The sequence below is a fragment of the Schistocerca americana genome, chromosome X (assembly GCF_021461395.2).
Source record: "Schistocerca americana isolate TAMUIC-IGC-003095 chromosome X, iqSchAmer2.1, whole genome shotgun sequence".
Lineage (NCBI taxonomy): Eukaryota > Metazoa > Arthropoda > Insecta > Orthoptera > Acrididae > Schistocerca > Schistocerca americana.
Window position 1 is genome coordinate 869,423,362 of NC_060130.1, and position 18,677 is coordinate 869,442,038.

Genomic DNA, 18,677 nt, shown 5'->3' on the forward strand with positions numbered 1-18,677 from the left:
CATGCACCCAAAGCCACCTCGTCATAAGCTCAGCTTTGACTCTATAAATAACGAGGCTTTTGGAGCTCAACGTCACATCTAGTAGTGCCGCCTTTCCCTCTGTGTCGCTAGAACCAGACAGAGTGACGGTCTGTCGAGTTGCCGTGAAACCACGACGGACTGATCGGTGATTGCCTACCTGCTACCCACTTGCTGACTTCAACACCGATACGCAGCCAACCAGATTCAAACCACACCCGTGGTCTGCCGTTGTTGCCTACTGGGTAATTGTGGATGAGGAATGGTGTGTGGCCAGTCCTCCTCCACTGAGGGTCAATTGTGGATGATTTGCAAGCTGTCGTTCCACACCGCCCAGGCGTGGTACGTTTGCACAGCCCCCTGGAAGAGTCGTAAACATCGACTGCAGTCTTGGCGCATGAACAGCGCCTAGTCTTGACGACAGCTGACGTTCTGGACTACACAGGTAGATGTCCTGACCTGAACATGCGATGGGCTGTCTACGAGAGCACTGAAATGTGAGCCGTACTGCCGGCCGCGGTGGTCTAGCGGTTGTAGGCGCTCAGTCCGGAACCGCGCGACTGCTACGGTCGCAGGTTCGAATCCTGCCTCGGGCATGGATGTGTGTGATGTCCTTAGGTTAGTTAGGTTTAAGTAGTTCTAAGTTCTAGGGGACTGATGGCCACAGATGTTAAGTCCCATAGTGCTCAGAGCCATTTGAACCATTTTTTTTTTTTTTTTTGAGCCGTACTATACTGCAAAACATCTGGACGGACGATGCCTAACTGTTGGCATGAGGCCGTTGGTACAACACACAGCCGCAGCCTACTGAACTGTGGCTCTGATGTAACGACTCGCTGGCGTGTGTCATCACTTCTTCACGGCTCGTGCTTATGCGTGGCCACTGTCTGATGTACTGAGACACTGTGTAAATTCATTCCGGAAAGTAAATGTTATCACCGATACGGCTATGTCACTAACGCCTCCGGGCGTAAACTGGACCACTCTCCCTCACTTTGTGCCTGGCCTCTTACACACAGCGTGATCCCAGCCTCCCGGGTCGCAACATAGTGTTGATATTCGCCTGCGGTGATGGGTACAGCTGCCACAGCTCTTCTGTGTATTTCGCTACAATGTTGGGTACAGCCATCACAGGGCTGTTATTGGGATGTTGATAAATTTTTGGAGGTATTTCGTGTTGGTAGAGGTAAAACTATTTTAACAAAGACATATTTATGTAAGAATGGATTTACAATTGAAGAACGTGTATGTTTATTTGATTTTTGAATTCTCCAGTAAAATACTCGTGGCGGCCGTGTAGAATATCTAAGACGTAACGTGTCAGAAAGCTGTCTTGTCAGACACAATGGACGTTAAGGCATGTTGTACATGTTCCGCAATATCTCGTTCACAAATACCTTGTAAGGTGGACACATCTTCGGAAACCTCTGATATCACCTCACATTTTGGTTCAAATGGCTCTGAGCACTATGGGACTCAACTGCTGAGGTCATTAGTCCCCTAGAACTTAGAACTAGTTAAACCTAACTAACCTAAGGACATCACAAACATCCATGCCCGAGGCAGGATTCGAACCTGCGACCGTAGCGGTCCTGCGGTTCCAGACTGCAGCGCCTTTAACCGCACGGCCACTTCGGCCGGCACCTCACATTTTATAATTCATAAACAATTAAAACTTTTTCGTAGGTAAATGAGTATTTAAAGCAGTTCTGAAATGAGCCCCATTTCACGCAGCATTTTAATGAAAAAAAAGAGTCGCCGATAATAAAAGGAAACTGTCATGAAGAACGTTGTGCTCATTGGCAAATTACGTGAAACCGTGTGGTGCAATCGGTGGAAACTATAGTGCGCGACGCAGGGACGCTAAAAACCGCTGGAGAGGATGCCGGAGCAGCATCAGTAACGTCACAATACAAGAACGGCTTAGAATGGCGACAGTGGTAGACGTGAGGTCGAATGATGGTAATAGAGTTGGGAATGTTGTAGAAATGTTGAAGTAATTAACAGTTTCTAACAGAATACTGAAGGCATAAAATCGGCATGATTATCGAACAAGAAAATTATCGAAGAAGTTTTGCTTTAACAAGGCGGTGAACAGAGTGCAATAATGTGCTTCAATCAATGGTAATGTTATATTATAACAGTTGGTGCAGTAAAACATACGGTATAACTCAAAAGGAATAAGTGTAGGTCTATTATTTCACTTAATCATTTAGCTGCAAATCAATTCCAGGAACAGATAGACGTGCTCAAGCGGAGATCGCCACCATTTTAAACTTAACACGGAACAGAGTACACGCGTGTATAGCAGAACACTACTTCAGAGTAGTAGATACATCATGAAACACTGTTTCATGCTAAAGATTCGTGAATTTCAGTGATCAAGATTAATGACATGATTATTACGAATATATGTCCGCCCATGTTAGCGGAGTGGTCAGCGCGACGGAATGTCATACCTAGCGGCACGGGTTCGATTCCCGGCTGGGTCGGAGATTTTCTCCGCCCAGAGAGTGGGTGTTGTGTTGTCCTTATTATCATCATTTCATCCTCATCGACACGCAAGTCGCCGAAGTGGCGTCAACTCTAAAGACTTGCACCAGGCGGACGGTCTACCCGACGGCGTTTACATTACGAATATCAGCCACCTTTACTGTTCTGTAATTGTTTTTATTATATATTTTATAAATCACTTACGATGAGTTCATTTCGGCATATTGCCATCATCAGTCACTAACGCTCTGTAATTACGTAAGTAAGCAATGGTGTTAATATAATGGTCTGTAACCACGATTAGAAAAGGTATAATACATCGTTAGGTGTTTTTACCTTCGTAATATCGCTGCTGTCATGTCTATGTCTTTTTTTTTTTTTTTTTTTTTTAGTTGATTTCCATGTATGCTATTTTTCTGACGGCTTGGATAACAGTGGATCAGCAATATTGTATGTTTACACAGTTACCATTATAAATAAGTGATGTGTGGTAATTCAGTTGCTTTTTATTATTTATAATTATGTTTTATCTGGAATTCCATGATGATGGCGATGAGTCAAAATTGACTAATCGTGAATGATTTATATGAAAGAAAAAATTCCAGAGCAATGTGGCTGGCTGGTACTCGTAATTATCATGTCATTAAAAGACATATTATGGACTGCGAGCCCCAAAGAACAATAGATGAAGGTTAAGTTTGTAGGTCATAGGTGCTCGTATCATTAACAGTTCATTGCAGTCAAGTTATATGAACAGATATAAAAATCGGTTGGGCAAATAAAAATTTAAAAACTAACATTGACCACAAAAGTTCGAAAAACCACAAAACTGCAGCAGTAGGCACGTTATAATTTTTTAATTTAAAAGTCCAAACGATTTTGCCAAATGAAGTGCCACGCGTTTGACTGGGTGCCACTGGGAATTTGACACGAGGGAACGCTAGGTTTGAAAGATGAATGCAGACTTCATTCGCATTAACTGTCAACTGAAAAATACGTCCGAATAAACGTAAACAAAATAATTACGTCTAGTTCTCTCACGATTGTAAGAGTGTCTGCCCTACAATACTGAAACACAAACATTTCCTTGTTTTAAATTTTTGTGCTGCAGTCCAAATAGCCTGCGTAAATACGACCCTGATTGTTCGCGCACTAAATACTCGAATGGAACGTGAAGAAGCCCCAATGAGTGGTACAACATGACGGCCCATTTGACAGTGGTTTGCAGAACACAGATGTAGTTGTAGACGCCATGTGTAACGTATTACTATCTTTACGACGGTCCTCATCGAGCCATGTACGTTGTCTCGCATTTCTAGCTGCTTCTCTCGCAAAAAAATGATAAAAATTCAGAATTTCAGGGTCACCACCACCCCAAGCCCTTCCTAACCCTTTATAAAAAAACGTAGCTGGAAAATTATTAGTTTAATTACTTTAATAATTTAATTACAAGTATGCAAATCTCTTTAAGTAGCCAGATAAATAGCACTCCACGTCGTGCATGAAGCAACTTGATTAATTCACGATTGGAAGTCGGAGTAGCCGGCCGTTGTGGCCGTGCGGTTAAAGGCGCTTCAGTCTGGAACCGCGTGACCGCTGCGGTCGCAGGTTCGAATCCTGCCTCGGGCATGGATGTGTGTGATGTCCTTAGGTTAGTTAGGTTTAATTAGTTCTAAGTTCTAGGCGACTGATGACCTCAGAAGTTAAGTCGCATAGTGCTCAGAGCCATTTGTACCCTTTTCGAAGTCTGAGTAAGTGGGTAAGATCAACACCACAGAATTTATCTTTCACGTAGATTATTTATTGTATCTAAGTATTTGGTTGCACATCCTAACTACACATAACTGGTGCCTGACTGGAAAAATTTAAGTAAGAATTAGGTGAGAAAGTAACAGAGCACAATTTAACTACAGCAAGAAGAAACACAGAAAACGGGGTGGGAGACAATGATACTATCATCTGCGTTGCATTCATACCATAAAAATATCTCAGTGAGATTCGCATTACGATTCGACGCATGCTCTATTCTGGACAGAGGTTTAACCAATGCAAGAGGTTGTGCGATAATTATTCAGCATACTAACTGCGGCTGCTGCTTGTAAACGGCCGAACTAGAGCACGTGGTGCATTCCGAATCAAACTGTTGTGCTGCTTTGTAGAAAGCGCACGAAAGAACAGATATGCTTGCAGAAATTATCGCTCATTAAACAAGCAAACTGTTAAAATGAAGCCTATTGCGGTGCAGTGGTGGACCAGAAGGGTCATTGATTACCAAACGCGTGGCACAAAATCGACACACAAAGACAAAAGCAACTTCCACAAAATATAAGATTAAAAATCATTAAAAATCGTACTCGCTTCGACACAGTATTACACTCACGTACTATTGAAGTGATCCTAACCAGCTTTTCCTATGGTTCAAATGGCTCTGAGCACTATGGGACTTAACTTCTGAGGTCATCAGTCCCCTAGAACTTAGAACTACTTAAACCTAACTAACGTAAGGACATCACACACATCCACGCCAGAGGCAGGATTCGAACCTGCGACCATAGTAGCAGCGCGGTTCCGGACTCAACCGCCTAAAACCGCTCGGCCACCGCGGCCGGCAGCTTTTCCTAATCAGATTTACCGTTTGAAATTCTACTTCATCGTTGTTCAAAATGAACAAAGTAACTTACACACTTTTAACTCAAACACCCAAAAATCGCCTGTTTAAAGCAATATAATTATGGCACATTCATAAAAATAACTCGCTTCACACGCTAAAGTTCTTAAGTATTTCAACAGTTAAACATAACGAAGTCCTAACACAACCTGCTTCCTATCACCTGAAACCCCCCTTAAGAGCTACGATCCGTACTCACCAAGCGTTCACCGAAGAGTGCCGCTTTCTCTTTCGAGATTACCTAGCTCCCGGTGCAGCGAAAGCTACCAGAGGGGTAGCCCTCCATCACCAACCTCACAGACGGAAACAGCCTTCGACTAAGATGGGTAAACCTCTCTGTCCAGGTAATGGAAACATAAGCTGCTCCCAGCAGACGATGAGCAACTCAGCATTTCCCACAAAACAAAACCGAAACGCCACATCAAAACACACATATAATATTCAATAGGCCTCTTTTTAGTGCTCAGTCTTTCTGGAAGAGTTCATGAATTGAGCTAAAATCAGGTAGTAAAGTGAATAAGTTATAGTACAACGTGGCGACCCATTTGACAGTGGTTTGCAGAACACAGATGTAGTTGAAACTTCCTGGCAGATTAAAACTGTGTGCCCGACCGAGACTCGAACTCGGGACCTTTGCCTTTCGCGGGCAAGTGCTCTACCAACTGAGCTACCGAAGCACGACTCACGCCCGGTACCCACAGCTTTACTTCTGCCAGTATTTCGTCTCCTACCTTCCAAACTTTACAGAAGCTCTCCTTTCTTTCAGGAGTGCTAGTTCTGCAAGTTTCGCAGGAGAGCTTCTGTAAAGTTTGGAAGGTAGGAGACGAGATACTGGCAGAAGTGAAGCTGTGGGTACCGGGCGTGAGTCGTGCTTCGGTAGCTCAGTTGGTAGAGCACTTGCCCGCGAAAGGCAAAGGTCCCGAGTTCGAGTCTCGGTCGGGCACACAGTTTTAATCTGCCAGGAAGTTTCATATCAGCGCACACTCCGCTGCAGAGTGAAAATCTCATTCTGGACACAGATGTAGTTGCAGACGTAGAATAGCCCTGGGATCCCGGTCGCGGGTGGAGACCTCGGGCGACTCTACGACATTGAGGACGAGACTGGCAGCATTTTAACACAAGAAGAGCGTGTTTAGTGTCTGACCTGTTGATGACCTTGGTGCCCATGGCAATGCGCGGCTTCTGCGCCGACGCGGCGATGGAGGAGCGCTTGCTGTCGCCGGCGTACAGCAGCAGGCCCGCATCGCCGGGCTCCGGCGTGGGACACGAGCTCTTGTAGCCCGAGTCGATCGAGTTGGAGCCCGCGTAGCCGATGGAGTCCTTGTCTGCGTTGTCCAGCCTCTGCGCCGTCGAGCGGCCCGGCGGTGCGCCGACCGGCGGCCCCAACTCTTGATCCGAATCACACGCGTCCTGCAAATAATTTACTTCTCGGTAATACTTCTTTGACCAAAGAGGGGAAGGATCATAGGGCTCTCTCTTCACATTTAAATGGTTCAAATGGCTCTGAGCACTATGGGACTTAACATCTGAGGTCATCAGTCCCCTAGAACTTACAGGGTGTTTCAAAAATGACCCGTATATTTGAAACGGCAATAAAAACTAAATGAGCAGCGATAGAAATACACCGTTTTTTGCAATATGCTTGGGACAACAGTACATTTTCAGGCAGACAAACTTTCGAAATTACAGTGGTTACAATTGTCAACAACAGATGGCGCTGCGGTCTGGGAAACTCTATAGTACGATATTTTCCACATATCCACCATGCGTAGCAATAATATGGCGTAGTCTCTGAATGAAATTACCCGAAACCTTTGACAACGTGTCTGGCGGAATGGCTTCACATGCAGATGAGATGTACTGCTTCAGCTGTTCAATTGTTTCTCGATTCTGGCGGTACACCTGGTCTGCCGGCCGAAGTGGCCGTGCGGTTAAAGGCGCTGCAGTCTGGAACCGCAAGTCCGCTACGGTCGCAGGTTCGAATCCTGCCTCGGGCATGGATGTTTGTGATGTCCTTAGGTAAGTTAGGTTTAACTAGTTCTAAGTTCTAGGGGACTAATGACCTCAGCAGTTGAGTCCCATAGTGCTCAGAGCCATTTGAACCATACACCTGGTCTTTCAAGTGTCCCCACAGAAAGAAGTCACAGGGGTTCATGTCTGGCGAATAGGGAGGCCAAACCACGCCGCCTCCTGTATGTTTCGGATAGCCCAAAGCAATCACACGATCATCGAAATATTCATTCAGGAAATTAAAGACGTCGGCCGTGCGATGCGGCCGGGCACCATCTTGCATAAACCACGAGGTGTTCGCAGTGTCGTCTAAGGCAGTTTGTACCGCCACAAATTCACGAAGAATGTCCAGATAGCGTGATGCAGTAATCGTTTCGGATCTGAAAAATGGGCCAATGATTCCTTTGGAAGAAATGGCGGTTCAGACCAGTACTTTTTGAGGATGCAGGGACGATGGGACTGCAACATGGGGCTTTTCGGTTCCCCATATGCGCCAGTTCTGTTTATTGACGAAGCCGTCCAGGTAAAAATAAGCTTCGTCAGTAAACCAAATGCTGCCCACATGCATATCGCCGTCATCAATCCTGTGCACTATATCGTTAGCGAATGTCTCTCGTGCAGCAATGGTAGCGGCGCTGAGGGGTTGCCGCGTTTGAATTTTGTATGGATAGAGGTGTAAACTCTGGCGCATGAGACGATACGTGGACGTTGGCGTCATTTGGACCGCAGCTGCAACACGGCGAACGGAAACCCGAGGCCGCTGTTGGATCACCTGCTGCACTAGCTGCGCGTTGCCCTCTGTGGTTGCCGTACACGGTCGCCCTACCTTTCCAGCACGTTCATCCGTCACGTTCCCAGTCCGTTGAAATTTTTCAAACAGACCCTTTATTGTATCGCTTTTCGGTCCTTTGGTTACATTAAACCTCCGTTGAAAACTTCGTCTTGTTGCAACAACACTGTGTTCTAGGCGGTGGAATTCCAACACCAGAAAAATCCTCTGTTCTAAGGAATAAACCATGTTGTCTACAGCACACTTGCACGTTGTGAACAGCACACGCTTACAGCAGAAAGACGACGTACAGAATGGCGCACCCACAGACTGCGTTGTCTTCTATATCTTTCACATCACTTGCAGCGCCATCTGTTGTTGAAAATTGTAACTACTATAGTTTCGAAAGTTTGTCTGCCTGAAAATGTACTGTTGTCCCAAGCATATTGCAACAAACTGTGTATTTTTATCGCTGCTCGTTTAGTTTTTATTGCCGTTTCAAATATACCAGTCATTTTTGAAACACCCTGTAGAACTACTTAAACCTAACTAACCTAAGGACATCACACACATCCATGCCCAAGGCAGCATTCGAACCTGCAACCGTAGCAACAGCGCGGTTCCGGACTGAAGCGCCTAGAACCGCTCGGCCACACCGGCCGGCATTTAACTAGTCATTCTACATATTTTAAATTACGTTAATTATGATACATTATGTTGGTTGGTTGGTTTGGAGGAGGGGACGAAACAGCGAGGTCATCGGTCCCATCGGATTACGGTAGGATGGGGAAGGAATTCGGTCGTGCTCTTTCGAAGAACCATCCCCGCACTTGCCTGAAGCGATTTAGTGAAATCACGGAAAACTTAAATCAAGATGGTCGGACGCGGGTTTGAACCGCCGTCCTCCCGAATGCGAGTCCAATGTGCTAACCACAGCGCCACCTCACTCGGTAACAAATGAGTAATTTAGAAATGACCTTAATGGCTGTCAACGTTTATCTTTTAGCAGCCGTATTAAACCTTTAGCATGTCTATATCGTGCAGCAGTGTGACAAAGTGTATTTCTTGTGTCAGATTAACAGTGCAAAATACACGATGTATCAAAAACAATCGTCCGATTTGGCACATATGTATTTCTCAAACCAAAAAACGTATACAATGAATTTCGTTTTTCGATGAACGGGAAACTCAAAAAGTTTTTTTCTCCTACCTACGCATAGGTGTTCAATGTTTCCCCCTTGAGATACACGTCATATGTCAATGCAGTATTCAAATTGCATGCGGCAAGCATGTCTTGAGTTACACCTTCCACGGCTGCTGTTATGCGACATCTCAGTTCATTCACTGTTGCTGGTAACGGAGGCACATAAACTTTTTTATAAACACTCTCCCCCCCCCCCCCCCCAAGAAATAATCACATACAGTCAGGTCCAGTGACCTTGGAGGCCAGTAATGTGAGGCTGACTTATCTGATTCAGTACGACCGATCCATCGTGCAGTAATCCTTTGGTTTAAAAATTCCCGCACTTCCGGATGTCGCCGGCCGGTGTGGCCGAGCGGTTCTAGGCGCTTCAGTCTGGAACCGAGCGACCGCTACGGTCGCAGGTTCGAATCCTGCCTCGGGCATGGATGTGTGTCATGTCCTTAGGTTAGTTAGGTTTAAGTAGTTTTAAGCTCTAGGGGACTGACGACCTCAGATGTTAAGTCCCATAGTGCTCAGAGCCATTTTAACTTCCAGATGTCAATGTGGCGGTGCCCCATCCTGTTCGTAAATGAAATCGTTCGAATCAGTCTCCAACTGTGGGAAAAGAAAGTTGTAAAGCATAGCGAGATATGTGCTTTCTGTAATAGTGTTCTCGGCAAAGAAAAATGGATCATACACCTATTCCTGTGAAACTGCACAAAACACATTAAATTATGGAGAGTCCCTCTCATGTTGTACAACTTCATGTCGTTGTTCCGTACCCCATATTCTCACGTTATGACAGTTCACCCTTCCATTTCAATGGAATGTTGTCTCGTCACTAAACACTAAGCGTGGAAGAAAACTGTCATCCTTCTGCTTGCCAAGACGAAATTACAGAACTCAACAAGGTGCTGTTTGTCACCTTCACAAAGCGCTAGCAGTAGCTGAATTTTGTAAGGTTTCATATGTAAACATCGACGCAACACACGCCAGACGGACAACGGGGGCATGTTGAGCTGTCGGGTTGCACGGCGAACGGATTTCTGCGGGCTCCTTGCAAAACTATGGCGGATGCGTTCGACGACTGTGTCAGACACTCGGGGACGTCCCGGCGATTTGCCTTTACACAAACAACCGGTTTCTCGGAATTGTTCATGCCATCGTCAAATCCTCTATGCTGTAGGAGGATCAACACTAAACCTAGTACGAAAGTCACGCTGAACAGTTATTACTGTCCCGCACTGCGCAAAACGTAGCACCCAAAACGCTTTCTGTTGTCTCGACACCATTTTTGCTGGAACTGAAGAGAGCGCACACTGCTGCTACTTAGCGGGAAGCATGGAAAACTGAGAGTTTGCTCTTTCCAATAGTACGTTGTTCACGCACATGTCTCAAATAACATAATAGCTATGATTTTTTTAAAGCGGATGATTCATTTTGATACACCCTATATAATATCACAGAATTAGTTTATTAATTCCTTTTAAGTCGATCTGACTTAAATCAGTTAGAGGTCCGGAACGATGCTGCTGAAATTGAGGGTGCTTGCAATATTGGGTACATGCAGCGTCTGGTCGCTAACATAAAGGAAAAGACCTTGCTAATCTACCACCAGACGTCTGTATCATGTGCAAACATCAACTACGATTTCAAGTATCTATTCGGGTTCTTTTGCTCACTTTGTGTATTTCATCATCAAGTAATTTCGGCGTTCCATTCACTCACATGATCCAGAGTAGACACAGTTATACAGGGCGAAAAGTACACTCCTGGAAATTGAAATAAGAACACCGTGAATTCATTGTCCCAGGAAGGGGAAACTTTATTGACACATTCCTGGGGTCAGATACATCACATGATCACACTGACAGAACCACAGGCACATAGACACAGGCAACAGAGCATGCACAATGTCGGCACTAGTACAGTGTATATCCACCTTTCGCAGCAATGCAGGCTGCTATTCTCCCATGGAGACGATCGTAGAGATGCTGGATGTAGTCCTGTGGACCGGCTTGCCATGCCATTTCCACCTGGCGCCTCAGTTGGACCAGCGTTCGTGCTGGACGTGCAGACCGCGTGAGACGACGCTTCATCCAGTCCCAAACATGCTCAATGGGGGACAGATCCGGAGATCTTGCTGGCCAGGGTAGTTCACTTACACCTTCTAGAGCACGTTGGGTGGCACGGGATACATGCGGACGTGCATTGTCCTGTTGGAACAGCAAGTTCCCTTGCCGGTCTAGGAATGGTAGAACGATGGGTTCGATGACGGTTTGGATGTACCGTGCACTATTCAGTGTCCCCTCGACGATCACCAGTGGTGTACGGCCAGTGTAGGAGATCGCTCCCCACACCATGATGCCGGGTGTTGGCCCTGTGTGCCTCGGTCGTATGCAGTCCTGATTGTGGCGCTCACCTGCACGGCGCCAAACACGCATACGACCATCATTGGCACCAAGGCAGAAGCGACTCTCATCGCTGAAGACGGCACGTCTCCATTCGTCCCTCCATTCACGCCTGTCGCGACACCACTGGTGGCGGGCTGCACGATGTTGGGGCGTGAGCGGAAGACGGCCTAACGGTGTGCGGGACCGTAGCCCAGCTTCATGGAGACGGTTGCGAATGGTCCTCGCCGATACCCCAGGTGCAACAGTGTCCCTAATTTGCTGGGAAGTGGCGGTGCGGTCCGCTACGGCACTGCGTAGGATCCTACGGTCTTGGCGTACATCCGTGCGTCGCTGCGGTCCGGTCCCAGGTCGACGGGCACGTGCACCTTCCGCCGACCACTGGCGACAACATCGATGTACTGTGGAGACCTCACGCCCCACGTGTTGAGCAATTCGGCGGTACGTCCACCCGGCCTCCCGCATGCCCACTATAAGCCCTCGCTCAAAGTCCGTCAACTGCACATACGGTTCACGTCCACGCTGTCGGGGCATGCTACCAGTGTTAAAGACTGCGATGGAGCTCCGTATGCCACGGCAAACTGGCTGACACTGACGGCGGCGGTGCACAAATGCTGCGCAGCTAGCGCCATTCGACGGCCAACACCGCGGTTCCTGGTGTGTCCGCTGTGCCGTGCGTGTGATCATTGCTTGCACAGCCCTCTCGCAGTGTCCGGAGCAAGTATGGTGGGTCTGACACACCGGTGTCAATGTGTTCTTTTTTCCATTTCCAGGAGTGTATTTAAACCGACAAACTCTGGGAGGTTGTAGGGGACATCAAAACAAATATTTTTCCCTAATGTCATTCTTTCCTATGAGGAGTATTTAAACCGTAGAGGAAGATTTCTCTGGTCGCAAATTAATTAAACCAACAAACACTTTTCCATTTTTTATGACCAAGAGACAACACATTAACGCAACTCAATATCAATTACATTAGATTTTCAAAAATGCCTCCATTGACACGTAAACAAAGGTTACACCGTCGTATCATGTTCTGTCTGACACTGGCAAAAACCCCAGGAGTATCCTGAATTGTTCCTGCTGCTGCTGCTACTATCCGGGCAACCAGATCCTCTTCTGATGCAACAGGAGTTGCGTACACAGGATTGCACATCTAGCCCCGCACAAAAAAAGTCCAGAGGGGACATATCTGGGGATTGAGCAGGCCATGGTACAGGACCACCTCTGCCAATCCACGTTTCTGGGAACCGTCGGTCCAGGAATCGACGCATACGACGACCGAAATGTGCCGGCGCCCCGTTATGTTGTAACCACATGCGTTGTCTTGTTGGGAGCGGGACGTCTTCCAGCAATTCTGGCAATGCTCTGGCGAGAAAATTGTAATAGTGCCTGCCATTTAATGGCCTAGGTAGCAGATACGGCCCAATTAAACAGTCTCCGACAACACCGACCCACACATTAACGAAGAACTGCACGGATTGAAGGATCCCGCTCAACATGCTGCAAGACAACTTCCTCAAATTGCAGCGTTCTTACCGTGCGACGGCGTCCCTGTCCAGGTAATATGTTAAACGACCCGGTCTCACGCAGACGTTGGTACACAGCAGCAACGGTCGTACGATGCGGGATACGGCGATTAGGATATTGTTGTTTATAAACCGGCTGTGCAGCTCGTCCGTTGTGGTGCGCTACGTAGTACGCACCAACCATATCAGTGTACTCACTCCAGGTGTATCGCTCCATTAGTAAACAGAGAGAATGCACTACCACACTGGTGGACATCAGTTGCCTACAACTGAAGATCGTAATACGGCCTCTAACAACTGACGAGCGTAATACGGCCTCCACCGGTTTAAATAATCCTCATAGGAAAAAATGACATTAGGGAAAAATATTTGTTTTGATGTCCCCTACAACCTCCCAGAGTTTGTCGATTTAATACCGTATTGACAGGAACAATCTGAGTTTTTTTGCGATAGCGAATTTGTGTCATAGATTATTTCAGTATGTTAACTCGAATGACTGGTGAGGTACACATGATAAAAGCCAGTCTATAGTTTTGCAGTGCTTGTTAATTTTTAAGGAAGTGTCAGGTTTTCAGTAGTAAAAGCAAACTAAAGATGTGAGAAAATATAGTGCAGCCTCTGGCGCTGCTGGTGCAAGGTATAATGGCGAATACTCATTTCACTATTTGTTACAACGCTGGCTTTTATTTTGCTGCATCAGATACCAAGCAGAGTATATTTATGTACTTCTCATGCTACCGTTTATGGCATCATGTCAAAAAACCATTGCAATAACGAAATTTGTAAATACTGCAGGTGTTTGTTGAAATTTTACAAATATAATGAACCATGACATGTACTGAGAGCTTTAAATCAACTTCTAATAAGCTAATAAATGTTATTGGTAGCGGATGTATGTCATTATAAAATATTTAAATTGATTACATCAAAGACGCTGATGCTGCGTAAGTTTAAACAGGAGACCAGGCAGCTAAGGTCATCAGTCACCGCCCCGGGACAGAAGCAATGTACCCAGTCTGTCTTCGTATAAGGTCAGTGCGAAAGTGCTCTAAATGATTACGTAGCCTGTGTCTGAGACGGAACGTGGGAACCAGCCCGGTATTCACCTAGTGGAATGTGAGAAATCGCCTAAAAGACACATCCAGGGGGGCCGACACACCGACCCCTCGTCGTTAATCCGCAGGGGGCATTCGATCCGGGGACATTAAGGGACGATAGATGAGGGCAGCCTGTATGATTTTTGCTAAAAGAAAAGATCAGTGTAAGTGCTGACTTCAGATCATTCCCATGAAATTTATTTCCTCGGCTACATGGCAAATGCCATCAAAGTAATTTTTAAAAAAAGTCAGATGCTCTAATAGAAAGTTACCCATTTGCCATTCTGCATTTCCCAACGAAAATCTGCAATAGATGAGTAATATCGGTAAAATGTATGTATGTACGGGCGGGTCTCTAGGGCAAGACGAGTGAGAACGAGACAAATGGACAAAAGTAGATTAGGTGTTTATTATTTCAAAAGTAATTGTCAAAACTGTTAATACATTTATCCGACTGTGAGACAAGACGGTCAATGCCTTCATGGAAAAATGACTGTAGTTTCCTACTGAACCATAATTGTACCCAGGCGCCCACCTCTTTATCTGAAGCCAAGCGACGGCCACGAACGTGTTTCTTCAAGGGTGGAAGCCGCATGCGGAGGGATCGGGACTGTATGGAGGACGTGTAAGGACCTCCCAGCGAAACTTCTGTAGCGCAGTCGAAACAACCTTGCCAATATGTGGGGCTTTATCCTGCAAGAAATGTTGCCGTCTGCCAACATTCCTGGGGGTTTCGACTTGAGGGCGCCCATCAATTTCCGCAAAGTGTCCACGTACCGCTGTGCGTTAATTGTGGCGCCGTGTTCCAGAAAGTCAATGGTCAACGGGCACTTGCAGTCAAAGAAAGAGGTCATCATGATCTTCCCGGAGCTGGCATGTCTAACTAGCGGAAATTTTCCTTAGTTATAATTATCCAAATGTACAAAAAAATTATTATATGATGATTTAGGCAACGAAAACTTACTACAATGTTTAACATGTAATCAACAGGGGAATCAAACTTCTTCAAATGTCTCGTATCATTTACAAAATATATTTGTTTCTCTGTGACGTTTTGTGTGTTTCGTCACTCGTACGTGATAAAAAGACGAGAGATGAAAATTAAAACTTCTTGTGACAAGATAGAATATTCAGAACTGCGTAAGTGTTTGAGGAAGAATATGAAAGCCAACATACAAAAATACAATGAAAACACCACAAAATTAGCGTTAGAGAATAAAAGGAGCTGCAAGAAAGCTAAACAAAAGCTTATGATTGGTAAAAACGAAATCATTGCAATTGACGATGTTAATGGGCGCATAATGGAAAAGGAAGTAATTCTAAAGCATGTAAAGAATTTCTATAGTAAATTGTATGAAAGAACACATGAACCACTAGGAAAACCTTACGCAGATGATGATGAAGTCCCCAAAATCCTCCCCGAAGAAATACGAAAAGCTATAAACGAGATGCAGAATGACAAAGCAGGGGGCCATGATGGTCTGACAATTGACATACTGAAGCTTACAGGGGAGGAAACAGAAAAACATCTGGCTAAAGTCTTTACTTCTAGTATACAGAATGGCAGCACCCCAACCTGCTGGAACAGATGGCTCTGAGCACTATGGGACTTAACTTCTGAGGTCATCAGTCCCCTAGAACTTAGAACTACTTAAACCTAACTAACCTAAGGACATCACACACATCCATGCCCGAGGCAGGATTCGGACCTGCGACCGTAGCGGTCGCGCGGTTCCAGACCGTAGCGCCTAGAACCGCTCGGCCACCCCGGCTGGCCCCTGCTCGAACAAAGCAAACATAATCTTGCTACATAAAAAGGGAAGTATTCACGATCTGAAGAACTACCGCTCCATTAGCTTACTTTCTGTTATGTATAACGTGTTCACTAAAGTCATGATAAGTCGCATTAAAATGGTAGTGGAGACTGCACAGCCCATAGAACAAGCAGGATTCCGCAGTTTTTCAGTACAATTGACCATATAAACACACTGCGTGAGGTAATTAGTCGAGCAAATGAGTATGAAATGCCACCATGCATAGCCTTCATTGACTTCGAAAAATCCTTTGATTCTGTCAGCCACATTGCAGTCATACAAGCACTGGCCGAGCAAGGAGTGGAAACAAAATATATAAACATATTGTGCAACATTTATGACACGTCTGTAGCATCTATCAACATAGGAAAAAACAAGTGCGAATTTCCCATTGGGAAAGGAGTAAAGCAGGGCGATCCTATATCGCCGAAGTTATTTATACCAGTTCTCGAGATGGCTACGTCCAAAATTATTTGGAACAACAGAGGAATAAGGATAAATGGTAAAAGGCTCACTAACCTGAGATTTGCACGATAGAGTGGTCCTAGCTAACAGTAAGACGGAAATGCAGTCCTCTATAAAAGACTGAACAGATCGTTGTCAGGAAGTTGGAATTAAAATAAATCACTCTAAAACTAAGGTTATGCATAATAAGTGTGTAGCTGCAGGACAAGTAACACTGAACGATAACATCGTAAACAATGTTACAGAATACGTTTATCTGGGGCAATTAATTGATACAGCCGGCCGCGGTGGTCTAGCGGTTCTAGGCGCTCAGTCCGGAACCGTGCGACAGCTACGGTCGCAGGTTCGAATCCTGCCTCGGGCATGGATGTGTGTGATGTCCTCAGGTTAGTTAGGTTTAAGTAGTTCTAAGTTCTAGGGGACTGATGACCACAGATGGTAAGTCCCATAGTGCTCCGAGCCATTTGAACCATTTTTTTAATTGATGCAAAAGGGGATTTGAAACCTGAAATTATTCGTCTAATTAAACAGGGTTGGAGGGCTTACGGAAGGAATGCAACAGTTTTCAAATCTAACTTGCCAGTCTACGTAAAGAAGACAGTTTTTGATCAGTGTGTCCTACCGGTTTTAACGTACGGGTTTGAAACTTGGTCTTTAAATGAATTTTACAAAAGGAGACTTAGAACTGCTCAGAGAGCTATGGAAAGGTCAATGTTAGGTCTCACTAAGAAAGATCGACAAAAAAGTGAAGATATTCGAGCAATAACAGGAGTGAAATATATTATAGAACGGGTTAAGACTCTAAAATGGCAGTGGGCAGGACATATTGCACGAACGAAGGATGGAAGATAGACAGAATCAGTTTTAGAGTGGAGTCCCAGAGAAAAACGAAGACCACCAGGGAGACCACCTGATCGCTGGGATAAGGAACTCAGGAAAGTTGCGGACTTCAACTGGCAGAAGACAGCAGCGGACAGAGATGCATGGAAAAACCTCTTAAATGTATGTAATAACTTAAAGATGCTACATCTTGTATAGAATGAATTAGCTGAACAATAAATAAATAAAACGTGGTTATTATCTGTTCAGATACATTTACAAGCAGTGCTGGTCGTTGTTGCGAAAGCCTCAGCGGTAAGGTTTCTACAGAGCATAACTGGATGCATACGTGTACGGATACAAGGTAAAAAAAATTAAATATGACATTGGGCATTAAATGTAACTTTGGATTTCTTTCGATGTTACGATATCTATCATACTGCCTTTTGTTAAAGATACTGGGCATTTTAAGTCGGTAATTATTAAATAAAATTACGCCATGGGACTTTGTTAAACAACTGATTTGAGTCGTAATAAGTATGAGTCGATGCCGTATTTTACAATAACCAATCTGCGACAATGTACTAATTACAGGTCAAAAGGAACAGATCGAAAGAAAGAGTACGCGATATTTTATTATAAATGCTGCAGCAAACAGTGTAGCCACCAAAGTGACAGCGAAATCGATTACAAAGTGCAAACTGTTGCGTGTCTCATAATTTTCAGATGACCTGAAGGTGACAGTTTTTTAATTAATTATCAGCTTCACAGGCCTAGAGCTAGAAATATAATAAACTATAGTAGTAATATTTATTTTAGCGGTGAACAAATGCAGTTTCATTAGCACGAAAACAACCACCAGATTTATGTAAGTCTCTGCAGGTTCCTAGCTATATAACTTCTTGTACACCACATGATGACATACCCTATAATTGCCTGCATCGGGCAACGGAAAAAATGAACTGCAGTACATCACTTGCCAACTGATTTACATGTCGAATATGAAAGCGCCATTAATAACTTCCCAGACAAAAAGTGAACACAAGTTGTCGTAAATTACGAGCTGAGATTTCAAGAAAAGAACGCCAAAAGCAGCTGCAGAGGAAAGATTAACAGTAATTACAACACATCGTAGAATAAATTAACTCGAGATATGATTTACGTAATTCGCACGCGATCTATAGTCTATCCCGCGATAAATTTCTCGAACTAGATATGGATTATAGCAATAGAAACAGGGTAACAATCCTCATGCCTATCTCAACAGTAGCTTCTTCGGTATATTAGCTGTTGTAAAGAGTATTGCGACGATTGTCCAGACAGCTGTCTTTTTTGAGAATGAGTCAACGGAGAGATTTGTAGGGACCTGCAGTTTCGGTAATTCGGTCAGAGGTACTTCTC

The 18,677-nt window shown here is 44.9% G+C and overlaps 1 protein-coding gene across 1 annotated transcript in view; it reads right to left on the reverse strand.

Annotated features, from left to right (window-relative positions):
* Positions 1-18,677, reverse strand: part of LOC124556361 — a 118,435-nt gene that overhangs the window by 58,280 nt on the left and 41,478 nt on the right. The window contains exon 2 of the mRNA XM_047130327.1: positions 6,324-6,589. Coding sequence (XP_046986283.1) covers positions 6,324-6,589 — 266 coding nt within the window. The remainder of the gene's footprint in view (positions 1-6,323; positions 6,590-18,677) is intronic.